Source organism: Pseudorasbora parva, chromosome 2, assembly GCF_024679245.1.
Source record: "Pseudorasbora parva isolate DD20220531a chromosome 2, ASM2467924v1, whole genome shotgun sequence".
NCBI classification, from domain to species: Eukaryota; Metazoa; Chordata; class Actinopteri; order Cypriniformes; family Gobionidae; genus Pseudorasbora; species Pseudorasbora parva.
In genome coordinates this window covers 29044715-29057722 of record NC_090173.1, presented here as the reverse complement: position 1 = coordinate 29057722, position 13008 = coordinate 29044715, and the positions used below count along the sequence as shown (strand labels likewise).

Genomic DNA, 13008 nt, shown 5'->3' with positions numbered 1-13008 from the left:
GACTCTACTGATGAAACTGCAAACTATTCTTCAGTAAAATTCTCTCCGATGATTGAACATCCTGACTCCTGGTCTTCATTTCGCATATCTGGTCTATGGGTCAAAACTGTAACCCCTAACAATATATATATATATATATATATATATATATATATATATATATATATGCACATTTGTAATATTTAATCAAAATAGCTTCTCCCACTTGCAACAACATCTCTTCTCTTTACTGGCCTGAGGGCTGGACAACCTGTCACTCACATAAAAATCACAGCAATTGGAAACCTCAACTCTTCAATCGATTACAAATGTAATGCCACTACCCACATGCTAATAAGGTTTTAAAATATTTTATATACAAACAAAGTTATCCTCTAGTAACATAAAAGAAAGGACAACGTGATATACAGTGACACTAATGTGCAATAAAAGCACATTAAAGGCAATGTCAACAACAGGCACACGTGTTCCGCTCCTCAAGACCTCCTCTTCTTCAGCATCTCCATGTACATCCCAATAGATTTCTGGATGGAATCTTTAGTGATGAAACTGACAAAGTTTGTGGTGTCAGCTTCTCTGTTCGCAAGAAGTTTGTCTATGGTGGGTTTTCTCATCATAGACTTACTTATCTGACGGGCATGATCTGTGTGCAAAAAAACAATGTACATGAACAAAATGTACAAACCAGAGCAGGCAGAAATATTGTATTTTGGACCAAGCCATTACTATCTACCTGGAATGGCCAACCATTTAGTCATGGTCTCATTAGCTGCGCTGAGAATTTTATCTTCAGGAACAAGCTCATCCACCAGACCGACCTTCAGGGCCTCAGGAGTACTGTACAGTAAACCAAGCTGAAGACCCTTCTCGGTTTCTCTGTGGCCCACAACGTTTGTCATGGTGTCCTTAAACCTGATTTACAAAATCTCCATTAAGTACCATCCTGTTTTACAGTGGGTATGTTTACTTTTACTTCAATTCCAATGAGTTCAATGCCATTTTAGGTTTATGTGAATTTTAAACTTTGCAATCAGATTCACATATTCATTTACACAGGCATATGCAGTGCCCAGTAGGTGCATTTAGAACCAGAGAAAGACATTTTTACTTGATGACACCTAAAGGAAAGCTTACAAACATCAGAAAATATTTTTTCAGCTAATATTCATTACACACTCAGTCTCCTCCACTGACCAGATTATCAACTGAGGTGTTTACATGAAGGCTTTTCAAAAACCCGTTGGAGTCATCAATCCTATTACTAACAGATTATTTGCGTAAATGTAGCTACTAATCGCTAAAAACACAGCAATAGCACTTACCAAAAAGGTGCAACTATGCCAAGTTGTGTTTCATTGAGACCAATGTTATAGCGAGGGTTATTGGCCATGATCCTGTAGTCACAACACAAAGCCAACAAACATCCACCTGCAGGACTGTTGCCCTAAAAACAGGACAATTCATTACTTAAACTAAAAATGTGACCTTAAAGAAACACTTTACCTAAACCAGCCAGGTATTACAAAACAGAAGAGTGACACTCACATTGATTGCAGCGATTGTGACCTTGGTGGACCCATAAAGCTTAAGCCACGCCTCCTGTACAGCCTTCCAAAATTCTGCGCAGTGCTCTGGGCTCTTCTGATACATTTCCAAAATATCCAAGCCTGCAGAAAACACTTTCGGCTGGGCCTATAGCAAAAACAGCGCTGTCAATGAAATGAACAGACATGTAAACCAAACTGGATTCCACTAAAGCAGATGTTTCTGATGACTTACAGACGTTATGATCACACCTCTGCAGCTTCTGTCCATTTCAAGTTTTTCTAAATTAATAGCAAACTCTGTCAAAAAGTCAAGACTGAGACTGTTGACCGGAGGACTTTGGAACTGCATTATAGCAACACCTGTGAGAATATTAAATTATTATAACGGGGGAAAACTTTTTGATGAACGTGTAGTTTTAAATGCACATCATTGATATTCTTACCATTACTACTATCCAGGTCCACTTTAATTTTTGAGGATGATGAATATCTGTTTGAAGATACAAAGTATTGCAGAGCACAGGTTCTCCCATGACTGCTGTTTCCAGACAGCCGTGATACAAATCCTGCAAGAGAAATATACATTATTTTACATATGTAAAAGCCATGATGTTTCACAGTGCATTTATGCGACTATATGTTACCTCTCTGTAGGGTGCAATGCGCCCCAGTGTGAATAAGCAAGTTGTAAAAAAAGAGAAAGTTATCACCAAAACAATAACTGGCATATTATATATCATTATATGTTATTTTACAAATAGATTAATTCAATAACAAATGGTTTATTGAAATCATACAATAAGGCGTTGACAATTCTGTGCTCCGCTGACCTTTATCCTGGTTCCTTAATGCATTTCTACTGCATTTCACTCAAAATAAAATATGGTCACTGCACAATAGAAAACAGATAAAGTTTAAGATAAAGTAAAACACACCTACCAGAGAGGGTGAATTTGGTACAATGTCTTAATACTGATGACATCTCGTCAGCTGAAGGTATAATGCTAAATTGCTACATACACTTTACTATGCTCGTACTCGTGTTGCCAGATTTCCCTAGAAAAACATGTAAGTTGTACTGACAAACATCTATCTCTCTCTCTATCTGTGTCTATCTCTCTCTCTCTCTCTCTCTCTCTCTCTCTCTCTCTCTCTCTCTCTCTCTCTCTCTCTCTCTCTCTTTTTCTCTTTCTCTCTCAACAAAAAAAAGACAAAAACAACGTTGCCCAAAATAACATCAGCATCCTTCAACAGTCAACGGGACAATTTCATAAAACGCAAGTTGAAAGACACAAACGGTGGACATGGCAACGCTGTGACGTGCAGACAGCGTATTTGGTCAATCCTTCAGAGAGCCAATCAGCAAAGATGTACGCAATGTAGTTTATTATGATTGGACAATTTTGGAAGGCGGTACCTGTTGTGGCAGGCTCAAGTTAGTTTCTTATCGTTGAACAAATACCATTTAAAAAATAATAAATAATTATCTTTCTGGTTTGTTGTTTGCAGCAACAACCAGAAGTAACTGTTCATTGCCAGTCATTATTGTTCTGCATTTGATACATGGAATTAATGTGCTAATAATACAGGTTATTTAGTAACATTAAATGAACTACTAAACTACGTTACAACATTTGAAACAAGACGTACGAATAAGGACAAGCCAAACTTTATTAAAAATCCAAGATGAAAAGGTATGACAATTTAGAAGCAATAGTACTATTTTTAGCAAATTAATCAGTCAGCTGAAAAAAAAATCTTACGTTACTGCTTTCTGCAGCCGCATCACAATTAACACCCCCTAATTAACTGGATTTTTTTTTTTTTTTAAATGTAGAATCATGCAATACAGACTACACGTAGACTAATGACATCCAATTGTGAGGACAATTGCATTACCAGTCACAATACGAATTTGAGAAAATATACATTATATGCAGGTATTTTGAAAAATGCTAAAGATTCCATTTGATCAAATACATCTTATAACCATATTTTGACTGTGGAGTCACGTTTATAAAAAAATGACAGTTCAATTCTCTTATTTGTCTTCCTATTGCTAACCAGTTCTCAGTTAATGATGAGCATTAGCATTGTCTCCCTCATAAAGGCATTCCATAATGCACATGCAAGCTATACATTTCCTGTGGCATTTACTACCTTTTTTCAAGAAATCTTATTCAGTAGAAACAGTCAAATCTGATCATTTCTGGAGATTATTTCTGAATATTCTATAATATATCTGAATATGATGGTAACTGTAGAGAACTGTTCAAGAGAAATCGAAATATGCACGTCAGATAATGACATCGGTGGCAGAGGAGTGTAAGGTAACAGTATCAGCAGGCATATAAACAATAAAATGTATTTATTTTGGAATGTAAAAAAAAGATATTACAATGTAATATCAAAGCTAGATGGAGGACAGATACAGACACCTGAACAGAGATGAACAGATCTTTCTTGAAGCGTTTCAGTGAATGAGGAGGGTGTTTGACTATGGGATCCAGCGTTGGTGGGTTCCCTGATGAAGAGACTAGCAAATGCTGCATTTTAGTAAATGCTTGACTAGACTAACCAGTAAGTCAAGTGAACCAGCTTCACCAGAAATGCTGTTTGACCAGCTTTCCTGGCAAGTAGCCAAAAAACTTCATAAGGGTCTAAGATGGTCTTTGTTTTTTGTTTTTTACAGGGTTTAATGCTCAGAAATACCTTTTGGACAAGCAACACTTAGTACAAACCACTTCCTACACATGTATTTATCAGTTAACAGCAGGCTGATTACATCATCATTACAAGACATTAGCCACAGCAGACACGATGGCTTCACATTCAAGCATGCACTGATCTGGTCATGGGCTCTGTAAAGAACTCTAATGCACTGCAAGAATACAGACATTGTAATATTTACATTTACAGTTTACACTAACCTGAGAGTACAGGCATGAGCAATTTCATTTTGTTGTTTATACTGTTGTCATATCTATTACAAAGTACTAAGTCGCCTCTAATACCCTGCTGTCCTGTATGTCCTCACCGTTGATTACACTTAATATGTAAGAATATCTTCATTATTTTAAGGTTTTTGTTATATGACTAATTCTTATTTAACCATTTGCTCCAAGTCAGCTCCAGCTGCATGTCTACCTAGCCTAAGTCTCTCTGTTTTAAACATTAGTCATAAATTGGGTATTTTGCTATGCATCTGGGAGAGAGAGAGACAGAGGAAGAACCTCTTTACTCTGCACTGTCCCAGTCTTTTTTGATATGCAGGTTCCACTCCCATGACAGATGGTCTGTCTTGTCGTCATCTGTGAAGTAGGATTTGATGTGGAAGCTTCCCCGGGCGATCATGCCCTTCGGAGCCTCCTCCACCGGTGTCATAAACTCATGCTCCTCAGCTCTCGGACCGTAGCTGCCCACCATGTACACCGCCTTATCCACTACAGGTAAAAAGAATAAAAAGAAACAAAATTATATATAATTATGAACATATAAAATAAAATCAAATGTATTTTTTTGGTGTGTAAATATATAAATTAATTATAGTAAAAAAAAAAAATTCATATTCATTCATTTGAAATTAAATTGCAAAATAGCATGACAGTCCATCTTACATTTACATGTGTGCCACATGTATGGGAGCATGCATATTTCCGTCATGGAATAAAACAATTTAAAAGGTAAAATTGCAACTTCTCACGATTCTGACTGTTCTCTCAGAATTCTTTGTTATGTTAAAGTTAATATCACGCAATTATGACTTTATAAATCACAATTGCAAATTTATCTTTTACAATTTAGAGAAAATGAGTCCAATTCCAAGTTTATAACGTGCAATTCTGACTTTTTTTTCTCAGAATTGTGAGATACAAACTTGCAATAAAAAAGTAATTGGCTTTTTTTTCTCTCTCCTTTTTTCCCCTCACAGTTTTGAGTGTATCTCACAGTTCTGAGAAAAAAGTCAGAATTGCGGGATAAAAGTTTGCAATTATCTTTTATATTTTCTACTCCATGATGAAACTATTCTATGCTTCCATACACATGAGACGTAGTGGCTCCTAAAACGAATTAGTCGAAAGCTGATTGATTCGTTTCCCCCACAAGTAAACTGTCCAATGGCATTTATTTTTTTAATTGACTGACAAATGGATAAAGTAAACAATTTAGCAAAAAAAAGGAAAAAATATTCTTATTTCATTGTTGTTTAAAAATGATTTATTAATTATCATGATAATTATTATCATAACTAATATTTCAACATGAATTGAAATATGAAAATACCCCTATTAATACAATTAATTTTTTTTTCATTATGTTTGAATTAATAAACTGAAGTGCCACTCCTTGTCCTCCATTCACCGCAAACAGGTCAATCATAGAGATCATTGACTATGACTGATATAGTTAATATTTGGTGCCTTTACTTTTTTCTCGTCATATTTAATCAACAGCATGTTAAAAACCTTTTTAAAAATTAATTATTGTCATGACAATTTTCTTTATTGTTGACAAATCTATCAACCTTTTGTTAACAAACATTAAAACTGATCCACACTACATCAAAAGTTTTTTTTAAGTATAATATCAGATCAATCAAAGTGGAGTTATCATAGATAATCTGACTGTTGTTGGACTAAAACCAAAAACATGACATATGAATATAAGCTAAATGTGTTTGTCAGGTAGTATTTTAAAATGAGATTGTAAGATGTTTATTTAGATCAGGCACATTAAAACAGTACATGTGCTTTTAAAGATATCCATACACCCTTGACTCAAACACTTCAAGCACCAAGCAAGGCCAACATTTAAATTCATGACTTACGTCTCAGTCCTTTCTTGTAGGTCAGATGCACATATTTCAGTCCAGACACGATGTCCCTGTTGACCTAATGGGAACAGATAGGATGAATTAGAATAAATATTAATTTAACATGTCATTTTCATCTCAAGGCATTCAACCGGTTGTAGCACACAGACACCAGCAGAGGTCCTGTTAGATCCTTGAACATTTAGTTACTCAATTCACTCCAGGGAATACCAAGAATTTGCACTAAAATTAAGTTATTGTCTATTTTAGTAGTTATGCATGGTTTTGTATGAAGCCAAATCAGGTACTTCTTTTCTGATTAATCATGGGATAGAAGGATACTGTTGCAAAGTGATTTTGTGAAGAATTTTATTTCGCAGGAACATGATCTTGTATGACACTAATTGATGAATTCCACTTTTAATAAATTGTTCTTGAGAAAACTTACAAAACACAAAAAACATTTCAACTTTAACTTATTTGAAGGAAAAAATAAAATAAAAATACACAAACCCACTTTCTGTTTACGTTGAACCCTGAACTGTTTACAAATACTTTAAGTGTTATTTTTAGGCAATTTTAGCCTGGGAACATCCTTGTGTATTTCTGTATATTCTTCATAGTACTGGCCTGATCAAGACAGGAAATAAACAATCTATGCACTTCTAGCCTAGAGTTCATCATTTTAATGGCATTGAAACAATATTGTAAAACTAGCCTTATTTTTACATTACCTCAGAATAACATAAAGCTTATACACAACATCTTTCTTATGCTACAGTATAAACAATTAACCACTACTGCTGATTGCTTAATTCTGTTTGATTTATACCTTAAAGTGGATTTTCACCCTGTAGTCCACTCCTTCCTTCATGGTGAAGCTCTTCTTCTTCAAAGCATCAAGGTCACCTGTGTACACAAAAAAACACACAAAAAAAAACCTTCAGCCAGTGTGAAATTAAGTCAAATTGTGCAATGTAATTGAAAAGTGACGTAAGTTACATAATCAGATGACATTTTCAAGTAATTACTTTTAAATTTACAACAAAATATCAGAGTTATGCCAGTACGTTTTCTTATTTAGTTTTACACCTCTCTAGCCTAGAAATCTAGACGCACCCTAGCGACAGCAAATGTAATGCCAGGGTCGTCTAGCAACTCTCCCTAGACTTGCGAGCTAGAAAATCCAAACTCTGGTCAAGCCAATCGCATCGTGTATAGAGTCGGTGGGTGGGCTTAACATAATGACGGCAGAGTTGTGAGGGTTCAGTGTGAATTCCCTGCTAATAATGAACAGCACTGAAGTCATTCTTAAAAAAGGAAGATTTGTTCGGAGTTTTGCCAACCGGATACGGTAAAAGTTTAATCTATCAACTAGTTCCGCTGGTGGGAAAACTCATGGGACTCAACCACAACCCACTTGTGATTGTTTTCCCTCTGAGTGCTATGCGTGCAGAGAGAATATGAAAGACAACCATTAATCCCCCCCTTGGATTGAGCCCTGCCAATCTTGATGTGGGTCTGGCTTGTCAGGCTATCTCCTGTCCCCATGTTGAAAGAAATCAGGAGTAACATGCTTCATCTTTTTTTGCAATTCAGAATGTCAGCATTAAACTTATTCATCTTACTTTTGATGTGAAAGGCCCTTTACATTTTCCAAGAATATTTTTTTATTTTTTTGTTACAATATTGTAACAGTGTGCACCGTGTACATTTTAGCGACATTTAGTGGTGAGGTTCCAAATTGCAACTGCTCACCCTTCCTTCTGAGACAGCAGAGTGACTAGTGCTCTGTAGAGCAATTTGTCCGTTTAGGGCTACTGTAGAAACATGGCGGTGCAAAACGGTAACGTCACTGTAAGAACGTAACTGTACACACGGCGGTGTATGTAGATAGAAAGGGCTTATATTAAGGTTAAAAATTCATTATGTACTGAAAACAGATATTATATTGCATTTTTGTCAAAAGATCCTCAAAATATTACACACTGCACCTTTCAAAGTAACTTTCCCCAACATTGATTATAATCACATTTTTTATGTTGCAGGTCCCATCCTTTTGCTTGTAGTTCAACTGAGTTCAATGCAAAGAGCTTCCTTACAAAAGTGCAACTGCTGCGTTATCAATTTATCCCTTGAATCTCCCCTAAGTGCATTGTAATGGATACTGAAAGAGACCAGGGAGGAAGGAGGAATCGGAGATTGATACAATGAACAACGTCAATGATGATTTGTGGCCCATTCACGTGATGCCGAATGCCAGACTGTGTTCATTAGTGTCCTTAAAATGAATACTATTTTTAGACTATTATAGGCTTTTTCATCTAATGGAACTGGACCTCGGCTCGGAGATTCTCCGTCTTGAAGTGGATTCTCTATATGTGTTGATGTGTGATGTCACTGTTAATATAAGTGAAGCAGCATCAAACCCTCTCAAAACCTTTTCTACATCACAAAGATGAAATCCCTTATCTGTAATTGACTAAATCTAGCTCTGATAATCACTGTAATAACATAATCCTGATTGGACAAGAGGATTAGTCCATGTCTGCGACAGTGAGAGTTAAACCGTGGGGTGTGTGATCTCCTTATGACATGCTGATTAGCTCCACTTAAATGTAAATTACATTGTCCATACACATTACATATACATACACACACACACATATATTTTATTTTTTCATATCTGAACCGATATCATATCTGAGGGGTTGATGGCACCAGGCCTGTGTTATTGAGGATTTTTATACTTTACAAACTATATATTTTATCCCCTAAACCTATCTATCACTGAAAACTTGATTTTAACATAAAATCAAATAATATGATTTATTAGCTGTTTTCTTCATGGGGACAAAAAGGTCCCCACAAGGTCTTATGGGGAGTGACATTTGGCTGTGTTTGATTCGATTAAAATGAACCCTGGCGTGATTGCTTTGTCAGTGTGGTTAGTTTTTCAAAAGTGTGAATGCTGCCATCCGAACCCTGGTGTGCACCACCAAGTGGACCAAGAACACTCTTGATCTGCTTCCAAACATACTCTGGTGCGGTTTGAAAGAAATATGGACGCAACAGACCGAAGACATGTAAACATCACATGCTGTAACAAGATGCAATCTTAAAAAGGACAGAATGCTCAAGCAAAGGACAGAATGCTCAAGCATACCTGTTTTTTCTCTTCATATTCCTGATTTTTTGGTCCGGACCAAACTAACCAAGTGAACCGAACTACAACCTGAGACCCAACGCACAAAAACAACACCTCCTGAATCTTAATGCACAGTGAAGGAAAGAACACACACGCACGCACGCACACACGCACGCACACACATACACACACACACACGTACAGTATGTTTGTGTGTGCGCATGTGTAGATGTGTGTTCTTTCCTTCACTGTGGATTAAGATTCAGGAGGTGTCGTTTGGTTATGAACACAGTTTCCTGAAGTTGGTATGCCGTTTTTGTATGACTCCCACACAGCAGTGAGAGAGCATAGATGGAGATAGATAATAAGGAAGATCCCAGTGGAAGCTCTAGCAGTCTGGAGGAGCTGCAATCTGGCAAGAGGTGAGAATGAGAGCAGCCCGTTCCACCCTCACTCCCACTGCTGCAGCGTTCAACACAGACACCTCATCACCATCAACACATCTCACTAAATCTTGCTTTACTGAAAGATCCGTTTCCTGCATTTACATTACATCGCCAAAAAAGGACAAATCAGTTTCTAAATCGCCAAGTCTTTTTTTACATCCTTCTAAATGTGACTTGACATTGGTATAACTGACAGATGGCTGTTTACTTTACATTTGCACAGGTAGCACACGATAAGACCCAAAATATATTAAAGCAGCCCATAATGTACAAAAAGAAGGTTAATTTAACGGTAAAAAACTGTAAAAAGGCTATATTAAAAACCTGTTTAAGTTCCTTTAGTATATATGGTAAAAAATAATAGTTATATGTAATTATAAAGTAAAATACTGTTCATTTTACAATTTTGGAAATGAAAAACAAGCCATCTTGTATTTAGTTAATACACAGCACTGAAATTATGTCATTCTAAAAAATAAGTACTATTATATAACATTTTAATAATTACATGTTATTCACAAAATGGCAGACCATTATTCATAATTCATTGATTCTTTCTATTACTTTTTTATCTTTTACATATTCCTGTGTAAATCATATTTATATCCATTCAAAAGGTCTTCCAGGTTTGTGGAACCCGGAACTATTGTGGTCAGAATTACTGCCAGCCCTGGTAAATATGATTAAATATTGCTGTAAAAAAATTAATCTGCATTGTTTATCCTTTTGATCAATCATTCCAAAAAATTAGCAAGTAAAAGAAAAGAATGGAAAGTCAGATAGTAATCATATTATGAAATACATGTTTTTCTCCAAAACACGGCCACACAATTATTTGCAATAATTTTTTATGAGTAAATTATAAAGTTATACTCCCATTAATATTCTTTTTTAAGCACACCAGTGTTACTAAGAACATGAAATTGTCTAGCTATTACATCTTGTTTCACAGGAGTATAAATATGAGGAAACACAAATTCCCTTAATCATTCATCACAATGATTAAAGCAGAAGAATATAGCTCTGATGTGCAGCAAAATATTGTGGTGTCAAACATCTTTGATGTTGTGGGCCTATTTTTTTGTTGGAGGTCCTGGACATCTTGTTCAGAAACATGGTATCATGGAGTCTAGCAAATACCAACAGATAAAAAACATCTAAACCTGACGCCCCCTGCTAGAAATCTTATAATGGACCAAGGTTGGAACTTTCATTAGGACAATGATCCAAAACAAACATTAAAAAGGTGGCAATAATTATGGCCAACATGTTTTCTGAGAAAAGCTTGTGATTTGCCCCCAATTTCAATTCTTTTACTTCAATTAAAGGTTGATTTTGTGACTTCTTTGAACAAAAGATGCAAAGGATAAATGATTATTTTTACAGCCGTCTTTGATCATATTTACCAGGGGTGCCAATGATTCTGACCACAACTACATCTCTAACACAGACGGATCTCTGTCCCTATAATATAAAACTCTCCTAATATTAGAGTAAAAATTACAGAAGGATAAAATAAAGCATATTTGGTTCAGTTTGAGCAGATGTTTTATACCATCATCACTGTCCTCGTCAGAGCTCATTTTTCAGTACATTCAGCATCTGGCTCATATTCGCCATCTCAAACATATTCTCCAAACTATCATTGTCAAGATCAAAATTTTTGATCGCTGACAGCTTCTCTACCAGATCCACCATCAAGTGACACTGACAATAATATTTGATTGTGTTCAGTACTTTCTCTGTAGTATATCGCTGAGACAGATTCTGGTACTTCAGTTGGTTGATATTTCAACATTTTCATTTGCAAATTTTATGTGAAATATATGTGCAGGTTTTTTTGGTGGTTTGGTTTTAGGTGAAGAGTGCATCCTCCGTGCTTTATTCACACCTCTCTCTAAGCTAAGGGGATGCGACTAACACTGCAAAATATTCAACTGCTCAGATGTGGACTATTCAGTTTCAATTAAGGGTGTCGTTATAAGGTCTGGCTTCCTGCTGTTCTAATCTGAACGTCAGCAGAGCAGAACTTCTGCTGTCACGCTGAGTGCTTTTCGAGTCTGAGTGCAGTCATGTTCTGCTCCCCACCTTCATCCACCACTAACTGTTACAGTCTTTTTCCTCCACTGCATGTCGGCCCAGCCACAGCCATCAAAATTTCAGTCTGGTTAGCATGTTCCATCCCAGTGGATATCCCACCATGAGGTGCCACGCTCGGCTGTCACTTACAGCAGGACTCTGGCACATCTGTGTTACTGATCAAAGATCTCTAATGTGCTCCTGCTTGCAGCTCAGAATATGGAATGATATTTTATGCTGTTTTTTTCTGCAGTTTCTTGTATAGTGAAAAGTTTTCGCTCTATATTTATGGATTGGGGTGAACGAGCTGCAGCACGGAATTTCAGTGCAAAAACATGTTTTAAATAGATGGATATCCAATTTAGGGGACAAACGCATAGTGTTAACCCGCGCCTCCGGCATCCAATAATTCTGGGGACGAATTGGCCAGCGTTTAACAAATTATTAGGGCACTTATGTGTGGATGCCTCTTGGGGGAAGAACGGAAGTGGGAGGATAGCGGTTGCTCAGGCGGGCGAGGTGGATTCGGGACCGCCGGGGGCAGTTCCGGGGGAACAGAGTGCAATGGGACCGCCCATCTTCTCAGAGTGCGATGACTTTCCCTTGGAACAATCCCAGGACGAGACGCTCAAAAACGCGTTTGCTCAGGTCCGTTCCATCGACGGCCCTCGCGTCCACCCTGAACAGCCACTCTCCTATCCGTACTTCTCAGTTATAAATAACCGCTTGTATCGGGTGGTCCAAGACGCCCAGTCAAAGCAAGATACAACGCAATTGTTAGTACCAAAAAGCTGCCAGGAAATGCTTTTCCAGACGGCTCATTCTAATCCAATGGCGGGACATTTAGGACAAATGGCCACATTAAACCGCCTCATGGCCCGATTCTTTTGGCCGGGCATTCACGAGAATGTACGCCGGTGGTGTGTGTCTTGTCGTGAATGTCAGTTGTGCCCCCTTCCATTGATGCAGGCCCCC

At 37.1% G+C, this 13008-nt stretch overlaps 3 protein-coding genes across 4 annotated transcripts in view; 1 reads left to right on the top strand and 2 right to left on the bottom strand.

The window, feature by feature from the left end:
• Positions 1–334: 334 nt before the first annotated feature.
• On the bottom strand, positions 335–2643 carry eci1 (enoyl-CoA delta isomerase 1). The gene is made up of 7 exons (XM_067428922.1): positions 2487–2643; positions 1991–2113; positions 1780–1907; positions 1546–1692; positions 1323–1444; positions 734–912; positions 335–643 (listed from the first exon to the last, which is right to left on the bottom strand). Exons 1-7 carry the CDS (start codon positions 2527–2529, stop codon positions 477–479), a joined length of 909 nt encoding a protein of 302 aa, XP_067285023.1. The 5' UTR covers positions 2530–2643; the 3' UTR covers positions 335–476.
• Positions 2644–3898: 1255 nt separating this feature from the next.
• arhgdig (Rho GDP dissociation inhibitor (GDI) gamma) overlaps positions 3899–13008 on the bottom strand; it is a 36284-nt gene continuing 27174 nt past the window's right edge. For both annotated transcript variants that reach the window (XM_067414773.1, XM_067414768.1), the window contains exons 4-6: positions 7193–7269; positions 6376–6439; positions 3899–4990 (exon numbers count right to left, since the gene is read on the bottom strand). In XM_067414773.1, coding sequence (XP_067270874.1) covers positions 4785–4990; positions 6376–6439; positions 7193–7269 — 347 coding nt within the window. In that variant the 3' untranslated portion in view covers positions 3899–4784. The remainder of the gene's footprint in view (positions 4991–6375; positions 6440–7192; positions 7270–13008) is intronic.
• Positions 9791–13008, top strand: part of LOC137039469 (retinal cone rhodopsin-sensitive cGMP 3',5'-cyclic phosphodiesterase subunit gamma) — a 34064-nt gene continuing 30846 nt past the window's right edge. The window contains exon 1 of the mRNA XM_067414781.1: positions 9791–9930. The gene's annotated coding sequence lies outside the window, so the exon portion shown is untranslated. The remainder of the gene's footprint in view (positions 9931–13008) is intronic.

Coding starts and splice junctions, on each gene's coding strand:
- eci1 (XM_067428922.1), bottom strand. CDS start 2,529: ATGTCATCAGTATTAAGACATTGTACCAAATTCACCCTCTCTG. Junction 2,114..2,486: donor TACCAAATTCACCCTCTCTG/GTAGGTGTGTTT, acceptor TTTCTCTTGCAG/GATTTGTATCACGGCTGTCT. Junction 644..733: donor TAAATGGTTGGCCATTCCAG/GTAGATAGTAAT, acceptor TTTTGCACACAG/ATCATGCCCGTCAGATAAGT.